Source organism: Falco naumanni, chromosome 3 (assembly GCF_017639655.2).
Source record: "Falco naumanni isolate bFalNau1 chromosome 3, bFalNau1.pat, whole genome shotgun sequence".
In the NCBI taxonomy this organism is placed as follows: domain Eukaryota; kingdom Metazoa; phylum Chordata; class Aves; order Falconiformes; family Falconidae; genus Falco; species Falco naumanni.
In genome coordinates, this window is record NC_054056.1 from 103743520 (window position 1) to 103756682 (window position 13163).

General features: G+C 44.1%; 1 protein-coding gene across 1 annotated transcript; it reads right to left on the bottom strand.

Annotated features, from left to right (window-relative positions):
* Window positions 1-2648: 2648 nt before the first annotated feature.
* C3H8orf76 (chromosome 3 C8orf76 homolog) lies at window positions 2649-10975 on the bottom strand. The gene is made up of 6 exons (XM_040587415.1): window positions 10586-10975; window positions 10393-10488; window positions 7823-7966; window positions 6513-7030; window positions 4061-4193; window positions 2649-2938 (listed from the first exon to the last, which is right to left on the bottom strand). Exons 1-6 carry the CDS (start codon window positions 10697-10699, stop codon window positions 2732-2734), a joined length of 1212 nt encoding a protein of 403 aa, XP_040443349.1. The 5' UTR covers window positions 10700-10975; the 3' UTR covers window positions 2649-2731.
* Between the last annotated feature and the right edge of the window lie 2188 nt (window positions 10976-13163).

Here is a 13163-nt window from a genome sequence, read left to right on the forward strand (position 1 = left end):
AGTGGCATTCAAACACTCAGTAGCAAGACACGCAATTAGACTGCATTTACTGTGTGTACACAGCAGTCATTTTCAGAACCATCAGAACCAGGGTCAGAGGGTCCTTCCCAAAGTGTCTGTAACACAAGAAAACGTCAAAATAACAAAATCAAACCTTCTGTAACTGTTAACGGATTCTCACTTGCAGTTTTAATATTAAACTTTTGTTTAACTTAGAGTACTGGTGCCTGCACTAATAGCAATAATAATATCAGAAGAGCCAAAACATAAAAAAACCTATTATAGGCAGATGTAGAATTATGTAGAATGTAGTAGCAACGATGAGGCTCAAATGCAAGATCGAAAAACAAAGCCCCTTGTGAGATATGATCAGAAACAGAAAACTGGAGCTAGAAGCAGCATGCCAGAAAAGTGAGGGGCAGGCCAAAAAAGGAGGAATTGAAGTAGCTGAGATGCAAGATAGCTGGGCACAAGTGGGACAAAAGAATACTTTTCATAGCCCCAGTGCAATAAACACTGGTTATTTGGAACACTAACTGCGACACATTCAAAACAACATTCACGTTGTTTTCTCTGCAGTAGTCAAGACCAACATTTTTACTTTATTGTTATGTTTGTGAAAATACTGCCTGTTCTTAAGAACTGCCACTTGCCTTCCACTCCCGGAGCCAGTGGGGAGTTAACTGTTCTGTTCCCAGTCTAACACACAACCTCAATTCAAACAATCTGCACACACACCAAAAAGTTTCGAAATCACCTTGGCTAGCTGCTGTGTATTTTGGACATCTCAGTCACAAAATGACAACGTTTGGCAAGTATTTGATTTGTTGCTACAACAGATCCAATGCTATTTCCACCTTCTAAACTGTGGAGCCAAATCAGCTGACAAGTTCCCATTCAGTACCTGTACAGACCTGGATCCACAAAAGCTGTACTCTGATGTCCTAACTACTGAACCTACTCAAGGGCTGTGGCAAAACAAATTATAGTCTTTTTATGTGGCTACTAATGATCTAAAGTTTAAGAAGAAACCGGGAGAAGTCCCTGTTCCATTTTTTTGCTGACATGTTTGGCATTAAGCTTTCCACGTTTTCTGTGTCTCTACTGTAAAACATTCTACTCTTGATGCAAACATTGTAATTAATTAACAGCACATTATGGACAGTCTCTACTGAAAACTTATGACACCAGTTAGTCTTAAAAGCATCCCCAGCCCATCAGGAGGGCTTCACTACCATCCAAATATAGTGCTCTATACACACACACACAAATTTCCACCTAGCAAAGCACATGCATGACTAAACCAAATATTCTGTAATACATTATGAGTGCATTAATGCTTACCCAAGTATACTTGTCAAGTCATCACCTTTCATAACAAGCTGACCAGGATGTGGTTTAATTGCATTAAGTCACCAAACTATCAAAGATAATCTGACATGGCTGAAGGCGATATTCTATTTTTCCGGAGAGGTTTCACAGGCAGCTTAGCAGAGGGCTATATCATACCAAGCGTTAGTGACAGGTTCCCTAACCACTGTCTTTAAGCTTTAAAATTCACCTAAAAGTAGCAGATACAAAGTGTGTTCACATGTCTTGAATTACCATTCAATTATGAGTTATTTAAAGTTTCAGTACACTTTAGTACTTCAGAAAAAAAACACAGGAAAACATGAAGGCACAGAAAATTATGACTAAGAGATTCCTGGTTTTAAACTATATCCATTAAAAACCACTATTACAAAAAGCTACAAAGAATTTAAGTCACACAGTTTAAAAGAAGATGGGAGAAGAGCACACCTTGTTTGCCTCAAATGTAAATTATTTCAAGCAAAAGAAACTACAGAATAATGTCTGCCTTTTTCTGTAGAAGCCCAAAGCATGTAGCATCGATGCTGCAGAAAGTAAAGCAAAGTGATATCATTATCAACTGAAAGCATAACATAAGGAGCTGTATCATGCAGAAACAACGCTGCCAGTTCTCACAAAAGCAAAGATCTTCTTCCTTGCAAGGTTTTACAAAGGATACGATCTGACTAAACTCTCTTCAGTACATATAAACAACTTTGACAGTTTTTCTCCTCCTTTTTCTCCTCCCTCGTCTAAGCACACTGAAGACTACGGCTAGTTCTATGCCTGCAAAAAACACAGCTTTGAAGAAAGAAAACCTCCTTACAGTTCGAAGTTAAATATTTACTTAAGATTTTTTCCTTAAACGTGGAACTATTCTTATTCACAATTTCTCAGCATAAATATATTTAAGATTTCTTGCTACTCCTCTGAACAGGAAATCACTACAATGTCAATTAGTCAAGAAATGCTAAAAAAATTAGTTAAGAAAATGGCTAATTCCACGGCTCTAAATGCAACAATACAGAATTTGATACCAAGAAACTTTCAAACTGGACATTGTAAAGGAAGCCTTCCACCCCACCAGCATCACAGGCCTCAAAAAGTCACGGGCACTTCAAGCACAACATGATGAGGTTTATGACAGAAAGCTACTTCTGAAAGCTGAACTGAAAGCTCAGTTTTATAGTGGATTCCTTGTTATTTTAAATACGAATCAGCAAACAAAGAAAATTATGACAGGTTAGGAGTTTAAATACAGAGATTTATATATATTCTTAAAAGATATACAACAAGAATTCTTTAAAAATGTAATATGAAGTTTATTGCATACACCATTCCACAATCATTTGGAGATATGAGAATAAATACAACAAAACCTTTAAGTTACTGATGGTGGGAGATATATATCTGAACAGAATTGTCTGTCGAAGTGACATAAATGATCTTGGAGATTACTGAACCATTTGTTTTCAAATTCTGTGGCTGATGCAGTTACCAATGATGACAGTGCTGAAGGGCCTATGCACTTTACCTCACCTTGAAATTCCTCTTTCAGTTTTTCTGGTATAATATCCTGCCCCATAACCTGCAAACAGAGTAAGAAAGAAGATGGGAGAAAACAGCAAATGTGACATTAATAACAGATTTTAACAAGAAAAGCCCTTGACACATGAACCACATGCCATCCAGGAGAAGTTTCCAAGTCGTGATCAAGCTGTCTGCCTGTTGCAGTCTGCAATAAACACTGAGAACAAAGAGCCCAAGCTTCACAGCCGCACAACCCTGCCCAGCTTCTGGCTGCGCTTGTACAGAGGGATTTTTATTCTTGGAGTAGCAGCGGAAATTTCAACGCCAACTTTGCATTCAGTGCTCACCTTGCAACAGCACCAACACTGATCTCCTCCTGGGGGGTGTGTGAGACCAACTGAAGCAAAGACAGAAGTTTCTTCTCTCAACTTTTTCAAAACCTGAGATAGTCTGCATCCTACTGCCCTCTTATGGATGAAGCTCCACAAGACTGCCTGCCAACCCGGCAGAGGCTTGGCTTTCACCAACTTACCGACAGCAAAGCTAAAATCTCACTGGCTTCCTTTTGTTCCTTAAGATGTAAGTCAGAAACTCTATAAATAGCATTAAAAATGCTTCATCTTTATAAAGAAAGCCATGCAGTGTTACTCATCTCCTTTGTATTTCTTTAAAACTAGAACCCAGTGCACCAAACAGAACAAAGAAATAATGTAAAAGGATGTCTCTGGCTTTTTCTGAAAATGTTTAATACTTTTTCTGGAAGTGATTAATACTGCTGTGGCCATCAAAGTAATATCCACTTCTATTTCATACTTGTGATTCACTTTGTGGCATCTAAAATTCCTGAGATAAAAATCTGCATCCCAGGAAATAAACACCGATGATGCATCTGCAAACACAAGTCCAGTGAGAAACTTGGAACCCTGAACATTCCCGAAAGGAGAATCTCAGCAGAACAGATACACCTGCATGACACAAGCCAGCACTACATATGCATCACTGTCAGCTCCAGATAACACGCTACCGCGGCAACCCGCCCCAACTAATTTACTGTGCTTCCTGGCAGTTCGTTAGCTCAGAGGAGTGTCATGCTTACAGGACGTTGTGCCTGAACTGGCTCAGGTACCTCAACCAGTCTTTGTATAGCTGAGAACTTGCACACTATGAAACAACCCCTTACCTTCGTCATCAACAGCAAGGAGTTTTCACGGAAACCAAGTTGTGCCACTTTGTCATCAATTTCTTTTTGACCTTTTCTGTTATTCTCTAGCACAAAGGACGACTGTTGCAACTGGGTAAGCTGAAGTAAAAGCCTGAAATTAAAAAGGCAGTTAAAACAAGGCACAGCTGGCAAAACAGTAAGTCAGCAAACCTAAAATCAACCAAAATGTAATACTTTAAACCAGTTGTTCTTCCTGAGTTTTGCCGACTGCAAAAAAATTAATACATCCGTATCAATCTACTATGGGTATGGTATATCCGTGTTATGACAGAAGTACCGAGAGGTACTTTTGAAAAGCAACATGCCAAGTATCTCTGGTTGCTCTGTGCAAATGTTCTTCTCCCCATGTATTTGTCACACAATTCAAAGAAGTGCAGATCTACTAGCATTAACTGCAGTACATCAGGTGTCCCACATCCTTAAGGCCTAACCAGACAGCAGCACATTTTTACCTATGGCAGTGATTATCTTTGTAACCTAAACAGCCAGAGATCTGTGTGTGTGTGTGTGTGTTAGACAAATATCAAACAAAAATATCCTCCCCACACAGGCCAACCCTGGAATATTTTCTAAAATCTTTCATCACAGTTTTATGTTCAAGGCAGTGCCCCAGAGGTCACCACCATGATCCGGTGAAGGTTAGGTGTCACGCTCACAACATGGCTTCACGTCATAGAGGGACTCTATCAGCAACTGCTCGAGCGATGGTAGTTTCCAGAGTCTTCCTCACACAAGAATTGTAAAACACGTCAGCAGAGAAAATATCTAAGTATATTCAACCAAGAGATTTCGCAGTATCGTTACTGAAACTATGTTTAATTCAAGCTTTATGCATAGAGAATGACAATTTTTTTATCGCATTTACTAAAGTTAAATGAAGCAGGTGTTATAATAAAGGTGTGTGGTTTTATGAAGAGAACACTTAAGATGGAAGTTTTTGTTTGAACATTATAAACAACATCTGCAAATCTAGAACAAACCATTTATAAATTCAGTGAAGTTTTGACTGGGAAATTCAAAATAAAAATGGAAAACATTTTTAATTTGTAAAACATTTTTGTTTCAAAATGTTCATCAATGTAACATAAGAAAGAAAGAAATCTCAATGAAAATTAAACAAAATCATTTGTCCAATTTTCTTTTTTGTTGGCAAAACTACAAGAGTCAATTATTCATGATGCTTTAACACAGAATGTTATTTCCTACAAATCCCAATACTCAAATACTTTTCCAGGTGCAATTTACCCTGCACGTATGTTTATGCAACACCCACACCCCACTTAAAATCCAAAACCTGAAAACATTAGATAACCTATTTAATACATAAGCCCTGGGCACGGGAGAAGCTTACCCTGAACAAGTGTATCTGCAAATATAAACCACAGTAAGACTTTGTGAAGCTGTGGAGCCAAGCGACAAAATCCCACACTTTATAATTGTCTTAATGCTGAACCATATACACCTGAACAAGCAACACAAATTATTTTAATATGAATGTAGCTTTAAATATTCAATATCAGTATTATCTATTAACTTCTCCCAAGTAGTAATTAAAGTCACCGTCTCTTAGTCTGAGTACGGTTAAAAGCTACTACATCTTTTTTATATTTCTTAAATCTTGCCCTAACAGGACAGTTACAAAGTGTTCTCTGTAAACATTTGTGGAAGTTCATTAAATGGCTTTAAATACGTTCAGTGACTCATACATTACTGAGAGGCAAGACAGGGGAAAAAAAAAATCCAAGACTATTTCAACAAACCCAGTTCCTAATTATGTCTTTGAAAGATTATGTTTTGGGGATTTTTGTTGTGCGCAAGACATTTAGGAAGAGAGGGAAGAAAAGGAAAGAGCATTTTAATGCAGCCCTGTCAATCAGCTGTCTGTCACAGAGTTAATTTTTCAACCTCATCCATTATGCAGACGGGGGTATTATAAAATACATTTTTGCTGAAGCATGAGGCTTCAAGCAAATAAGACAGGTGGCAGACGCAAAAGGAAGACTGGCTACTTTTCCCCTTGGGGCACTTCTGCTGCGGTACCTTTAATACCGAACCAGGAAAAAAACCATGCTCCAACAGAAGCATTTGTTGAAGAACAAGTCCTTTTGTATATAATTACTGGAAAAGATTTATATAATAAGGTCATTAAAAAACGCTTTACTTCTCAACAGTGCATGACACTGGTTTACTCTTTCCACTCAGATTTAGGTTGTTCACAGCTACCATGCTAATGGATTTTGCTTTTTAGATCTGAAGCAACAGCAGGGTGCTTCTAAGTTAGCATTGCCAATGTTGAAACAAACATTTAAATTGAAAATGTAAACTGAAAATATGAAGGCTGAGAAAAACACATTTTAAATTGTTCTCAATTTAGAGAAGTTAACGTTATTCTAAGAATACGGTTAGTTACCTTGCTCTAATAAACGAGGCACATGCCTTTATCCCAACTTTTTTTGACATGTTCTGCTCCCAGGACTCAGAAACTGCATGTTTCCCTTCGTCTGTCCTTTCTGATTCTTCTGAAGCGCAGAGGAGTTCTTTCACAGCTTGGCTGCTGCTACAAGTCACTGCATTCTGCCCCTTTGTTTCTGTAGCAAGGCTGGACCGAGGGCCTTCTTTCTGGCTGTCTGAACTGTGAAGCTGCAAATTAATCTCTCTTCCAGTCGGTGTTTTGAAACCACTATCACTGACACTAACCACTTCAGACTGATTTAGATTTGTTTCTGGAATGACTAATGGAGAAAAACTTTGTAAAAGGCCCATATAAGCTTCAGCAAGTAACTTCCAGTACCAAGGGTTGAAAGGATGTAAGCAGATCAGCTGCTGCAGACACGTGATCTTTTTTTCTACGTTTTCCAGACCCTGGTAAATCGCGAACTGCAGGCTGAGAACCGTCATTAAGTGATCTGTGTTAGTAGCACCATTTCTCTAGAAACAAAAGATAACAGATTAAAAACCAGAGTAGAACAGAATCATACTTTAGAGTCTAAAAAAATGTCTCCCTGAATAGTGACACACAAATATCAGTAACGGTAATTAAATTGTACAAAACTGTGCTCTTAATTTTACATGATACAACATGATTCAGATCATACATGATCAAGCTGACAGCATTCCCTCTAGCTGCCTTGTTCCAGTCTGAAAGGCAAGAAGGCCCTGAACACTGTCATTTGCTTATTTGCCTTCAGAGTTCTATACAGCTGCATACTTCTTCGCAGTATGAGCACCTTTTATATAAAATGAACAGCAGCAGCCAAATTCTAGCAAACTTCAGAGCCTCTAGGTTTTTTCCTTTATGGGAAAAACTCGATTTGCGGTTAGATACTGCTTGGTGGCAGTTTGGCAGCAAGTATATGGCTATAAATAGGGAGTTTTGAACCAACACTTTTATAGTGGAAAGATTTAAGCACTCATTTATCCCCTTTCTTATCATTCCTATTACATTACATTAATTCTGCCTAGCAGACCATGATATTTAGTCCCTTCCAGGACTACCAGCCTCCCTGCACAGGGAGCTCATTGTGGTACAGGGTGTTCTGATTTCTAAAGAGTGATTATATCTGCAGTGACAGTTACCCTCTGTTTACCAAATACTCTGAGCACTGAACATCCTAAAAGATTATACGCAGGAAGATTATTTTTCCAGAAAACGGTCCATATAAAAGAACTACTGACAATATTTTAATGTTCAAAACTTAAAAAAAAGATTGCATTATTTACCATTTTTTCTGCAATATCCAGAGCTTCCTTGTGCCTTCCTAAGCGAGATAAACACCGAGCCTGGCCCTCCTGGACATCTCGTCTCATTGCAATGTTACTGGCAGGTAAGAGTAGCAAGCAGTTTGAGTATTCACACAGGGCTTTCTAGTAGTGTTGACAAAAAGAAAAGCCAAACAAAACAGTGAGATATTTTCATTTAAAAGCAAGGTTGACAGCATGTTTTGTTTATGACTACAGCCACAAAGGGAATTCAGGAGCCGAAGTCCACATTTTCATTTCCCCAGACTCAGCTACCACCTATGCCAGCAACAGACAAGGGCCCTGGTACTACACAGCCAAACCTAGATGGTGATGAGCAACCTCAGTCCTAACTTGTGTTTAAGCCCTGGCACAGGATTCACTACACATCTGTCCACCTCACCCCCACCAGGCTTGACCCAGAAGGGATCATCTACCAGCCTGAGTAATATGGGACACAAGGTATCTTTCCCGCAGCCATCAACTCGATAATCAGAGCGCTCAACCTAAATTTGAGGAACCTTGTTTCAAATCCATGACATTCTCTATGGGAAGGCTTGAACCTGCAAATACCTCACGTCACATGAATAACCAGCAAGTCATAGAATACCATAAGGAAGGTGAATTGCCATAGTTCCTGCAGGGTGGTTCTAATTTGCATTAAATAATTCAATATTAATTGGGCGAAGGAAAAGGACGAGAACAAGCAACACTTCTGTAGCTTAATACTCAGGGCACTCACCAGGACTCCAATTAACATTTAAATACGTTAAATTAAGTATTCAGTGAAGCTAAAACTGCGGTCTTGGTTCCTCCCCCTTTGTGTAAGTGCGCAGACTGGAAGACTGAAGAGCAATGCTCATTCTCCCATCTTTCAAAATTAATATTTAATTATTCCTTGCAAACTTGAACGGTTCTAACAGAAAGAGCTTCCAGGTGACAGACCCTAAATACTTCCTAGTAAAATGGCTGAAATATTTTTCTTCCCTGTTGTTAAGTTTGCATCCCTTCTCAAGTGAAAGAGGGAGCTCCCCTCTGCCCAGTGAGTGCAGCAGCCACTGGTGAAAACAGATCAGAGGTCTGCAGGACACACCTGTTTGCCTTGTTACGTGACAAAGGTATATAACCTGGCAAGGATCAGGCATTATGAATCCCAAGCAGATTCTACAGTCACCTATATCCTAAAAATGAGCACAGCTTAGATCTCTGCTGTCCTTGGTGTTTCCTATCAAGTGGCCTAGGCTGACATAAAAAAGTATTCACAACCAATGAAGAGATTACTTCCCCCTTTTACTTATTTCCAGCCCTCTTTCTAAGGTCGGTGCTCTCAAATCTGTAATTTTATGTGCAGACTAGTTCTGGTTCTGTCACAGTGTCTGTTCTTCCTGAGGGTCAGCAGCCATGTCTGACCACAGCCTGAGGCATCTTTCTTTATAGCACACACTTATGAATCCCTTCAGGGCGTCTCAGTTGAGACTGGAAAGCATCTGTTGGATATAGACAAGGCAGCAGCAGCTGTGGAATAACATTAAAAAGGAGATTTCAAAGCTAACTGAGGTACAAGATCCATAAATCCAATGGGCAAGGCGAAAGGTGTGGAGTCAAAAGTCAGCCTGAGGGCTCTGAAATCAGGGAGCCTGTAATGCAAACAACAGCCCACAGTAAGAAGCTATTACAATTGAAACAAGGGCTGAAGCTGCTCATTTCAATGAGGAAACAAGGTAACAAAAGACTGGATCCTGCAACTAGGACTACAGAGGCAGGAGAGCATCCATGATCAGGAATATGGCTCAGGAAGTAGGCAGTGAGGACTGGGTCTAGAACTACAGCAGGCAGGGACAGAAACGAGGAACATAAACACACCCCAAAGGCACAACCAGTCATAAAGAGTGAGGGGAAGCTGCAGAGGTGGGGCAATTAACGACGAGGCTCGTAAGCCAACCATCAGGAGACTGACAACTGCAGACAGCTTTCACCTGACAGCTCTGAGAAAGGTGAGCGGCAGCCAGGTGGGTGCCAGGATTTGACAGCCTTTGTGGGACAGGGTATTATCTCCAGGAGGAGAGAAATCGACATGCTTAACCCTGGCTGACTGTGACTTCCACGGCCACAAATACCAGCTCTGCTCACTACTGAACTGCTCGGACGTGCAAGCCTGATCTGGATCTGCGCCGGGTGCAGAGCGGTATTTCTGGCCAGTTTACCCTGACTTCACATGGATTCCTGGAAAGACGACATGTGGCTGGGGGAGCTTGCCAGGACACAGGTTACTCACGGTGGCCTGACCGCAGCTCAGCCAGCAAGGCCGGCTCTTCACCGGGTCACCGCGGCTGCCCGTGGGGCTGTCAGGCTTTCAGCACAAACGAGGGGCCATCGCGCTGGACATCACCACCCCGCACACTCCAGCACCCCCAGGCTGTGGCTCAGCCAGGAGGCTTTTATGGGAATACACGTGCACATTCACTCGGCCCACCGGGGACTACAGGATCCCCCTGCTTTACAGCCCCACACCTGCCGCGGCGCAGGGCCCAGGCGCCAGGCCGTGGAAGTACCTCAAACTCCCGCCGCCGGTAGGCCCAGTCCGCCCGGAACTTGCTGGCCGTCAGCCCGCCGTCGCCTTCCCCGCCGTCCGCCTCGCCGCAAAACCACTGCGGGCACAGCACAAACGCGTCAGGGGCGCTGAGGCCGGCCCCCGCCTCACCCCTCCGGCCGCTCCGGCCGCCCCCGCCGCCCCCCGCTCCTCACGCAAGGCTCGCAGCGCTTGGCGCCGCTCGGCAGCGCTGCCCCGCCGCCCGGGTCCCGCTCCCGGCTGGGGGCGAAGAGAGAGTCCTCGAACTGCCAGCCCCCCAACGGCTCCATCGCGCCGCTCCGCCCGCGGCGGCAGCGCGCCCCCTGCCGGGCCGCTCCTCCGGTAGCCCACCGAGGGCGGCGGCGAGCCGCCGGGGAGCACCGTCAGCGGCGGCGCGGGCTAGAGCGGAGGCGGCGGGCGGCGGCCATCTTAGGTGGGGCGCGGCGCGCGGCCCGCCGGGAGCTGTAGGCCCGGCCCGGCCCGGCTCCCTCCGCGCTGCCCGCTGGGCGCCTGAGGCGCGGCGGCGGGGCGGTGTGGCAGTGCCTCCTGGCCGCTGCAAGGGCTGGGGGCAGAGGGCCGGGTAGTCCCTCCGCCAAACCTAGGCCGGGGCGCTGGCTGGAAGCGGTGGCGGGCCGGGTGCCGCCGGCCTTGCCAGCGCCGCGGGACCCGCCTCAGGGGAGCCGGCGGCTCCGCCTTGCTGCCGCTTGCCCGCTGGCCTGGGGAGGTGGGTCCTAGACGGCTCGCACCTCCTCGGCCCTGGCCCTGGGAAGGAGTTTGGTCGTGAGTGGCTGTAATGGAAGTTTTGTAAGATCTTGTAATGAATAGTTGAACCTAAGTGTCCCGTGCTTTGATAAATTAATTGCATCATGGTGGAGTTGTTCTGTTAGTATCCTGGCCCGGTGCCTCTGTGGGGGTGGGTGGGAATGTGTTTGGGTAACTTTTCCATCTAATCTCAGTTCTGACCCAAAGCAGAAGGGGAAACTTGTGAAATCTCAGGCTTTCCCAGATGGGGTTTCCCAAAGCCCCCTACACTGCACTATGGGAAATGGGGACACAACAAAGCGAAGACCAAACCTAGGGCTTCTTCAAGATGTAAATATTCTCAGGAACACCACTGCTCATTAACAACACCTAGGTGATGTTGCAGCTACCCCAGCTCTCTGCCCTGCCTCATGATATCACCGTACACACAGTGTGCTGTGTGTTAAATACTGCAGTGCTGCTTCCCCTCTCTGCCTTGCCAGTCTGTCCATCCAGGAAGGTCCATTTTGCCCCAACTAATCTCCATGCAGCCTTGGAGGTGATGAGCTGAAAAAGTCATCCTGTACTTCCTTAACCTGCACGTTTATACCAGAACAGCTTTTGAAGCCATAAGCGCTGCTCACCTGGATAATTTTAAAGGTTTCATTCTAGTAGACATGTAAAATACGCGTTCTGGGTTTGGGGTTTTTTTTGTTCTAAGCGGATACACGCTCAAAATATCCTTCCATACCAGCATAGCTATGACTGGATGTAGCATCAACTGGCATAAATCTCTGGGTAGAAACTCAACTTTAGCAGGTAGATTTGATCAGAAAAATCAAAGGAGATTGAGGTCTCTTTTGCTTTTATCTTGACATTGGCAAACGAGCCCTCCTGTACACAGGAAACTGCTTAGCTAGAAAGTACGGAGAGAATCAGGAGTTTGCTCGACATGCCTGTTTTCTTGTTAGAAGTGTCCAAACACATAGTTGCTTGTATGTGCACACCAAACCATCTGGCTTCCTCCTGCCTGCAGACCAGTGTGATGAGCTGCTACAGGACAGGCAGAGCACACAGGAGTCAGCCTGCAGAGATTTACAAGAGTGTCTAAGTAGTTACGTCTGCACTTCTCATGCACTGGACACACATTCCTTTCCCACTCCTCCAGGACTGCTGGTCACATTGCAACACACCAGTCTAATGAGCAAAGCACGAAAATGCAGCACAATGATTAAGAACAAATCAAAAAGAAAAACCAAAAAAGAAACATGAGTAATCAAAGTGAAATGTGGCCCCAGCTCAGCGTAAAAGACAAAGAGCAAGGCACTCCCAGGGGCAAATCCAGGAGCAGCCAGTTGGCTGCCAGCTTGGATTGCGGAGTCCTCCAGGGCTGGAGGTTTCAGCCATTGTTGCCTCTGAGGATACCAACATGGTCTGCAAAGCCACTGTGTTGCAATGCAGCGAATGGCTTTGTCTACGAAGTCAGTGATAGGAGAGCAGCGATTCCTGAGCACCACACAGGGGGCCTAGCAGCTGGCTGCATGGTTTCAGTCATCTCATGGGCATAACACTGCCCTTCTTCTTCCCTCCTCCCCTGCCTGGCTCTCCCCTTCCCTCGCCTTGCCTCAGACATGTAAAGGGCTCCTAGTGTATTAGTTACAGAAATTTAAAAATGCAACTTTAGTTAATTCCTGCGCCTTGTCAGCACAGGAGATTTGCTCAATTTCTCCCCTAAGACCCGAGTCATCAGTGCAGCTGCCAGAACACAAATTCCCACTGTACTTAAGTGAAGCCGTTTGCCTGAGTTTGCATGGCATGACTTGCTGCAGCGCTGTTAGCCTTGGCTTCGCGCAGGTGAAAACGTCGTCTCTGGAAGATGCAGCTTTGAGGGGGCTCAGAGACACACAAGCCCTGTGAGAGCCTGCGCTGCTGCAGCTGCACTGTGTAGTCTGCTTCAGGGATAAAAAGAAGCTGTAGATGAATCTCTTCCTAAAGCCAGCCAAGGTCTTACTC

Excerpts from the sequence above, each read along its gene's own strand:
- C3H8orf76 (XM_040587415.1), bottom strand. The coding sequence starts at position 10,699 with ATGGAGCCGTTGGGGGGCTGGCAGTTCGAGGACTCTCTCTTCGCCCCC. Across the intron at positions 7,967-10,392 it reads ACCGGCGGCGGGAGTTTGAG|AAAGCCCTGTGTGAATACTC; the intron begins GTACTTCCACGG and ends CAACACTACTAG. Across the intron at positions 2,939-4,060 it reads CCTTGCTGTTGATGACGAAG|GTTATGGGGCAGGATATTAT; the intron begins GTAAGGGGTTGT and ends CTCTGTTTGCAG.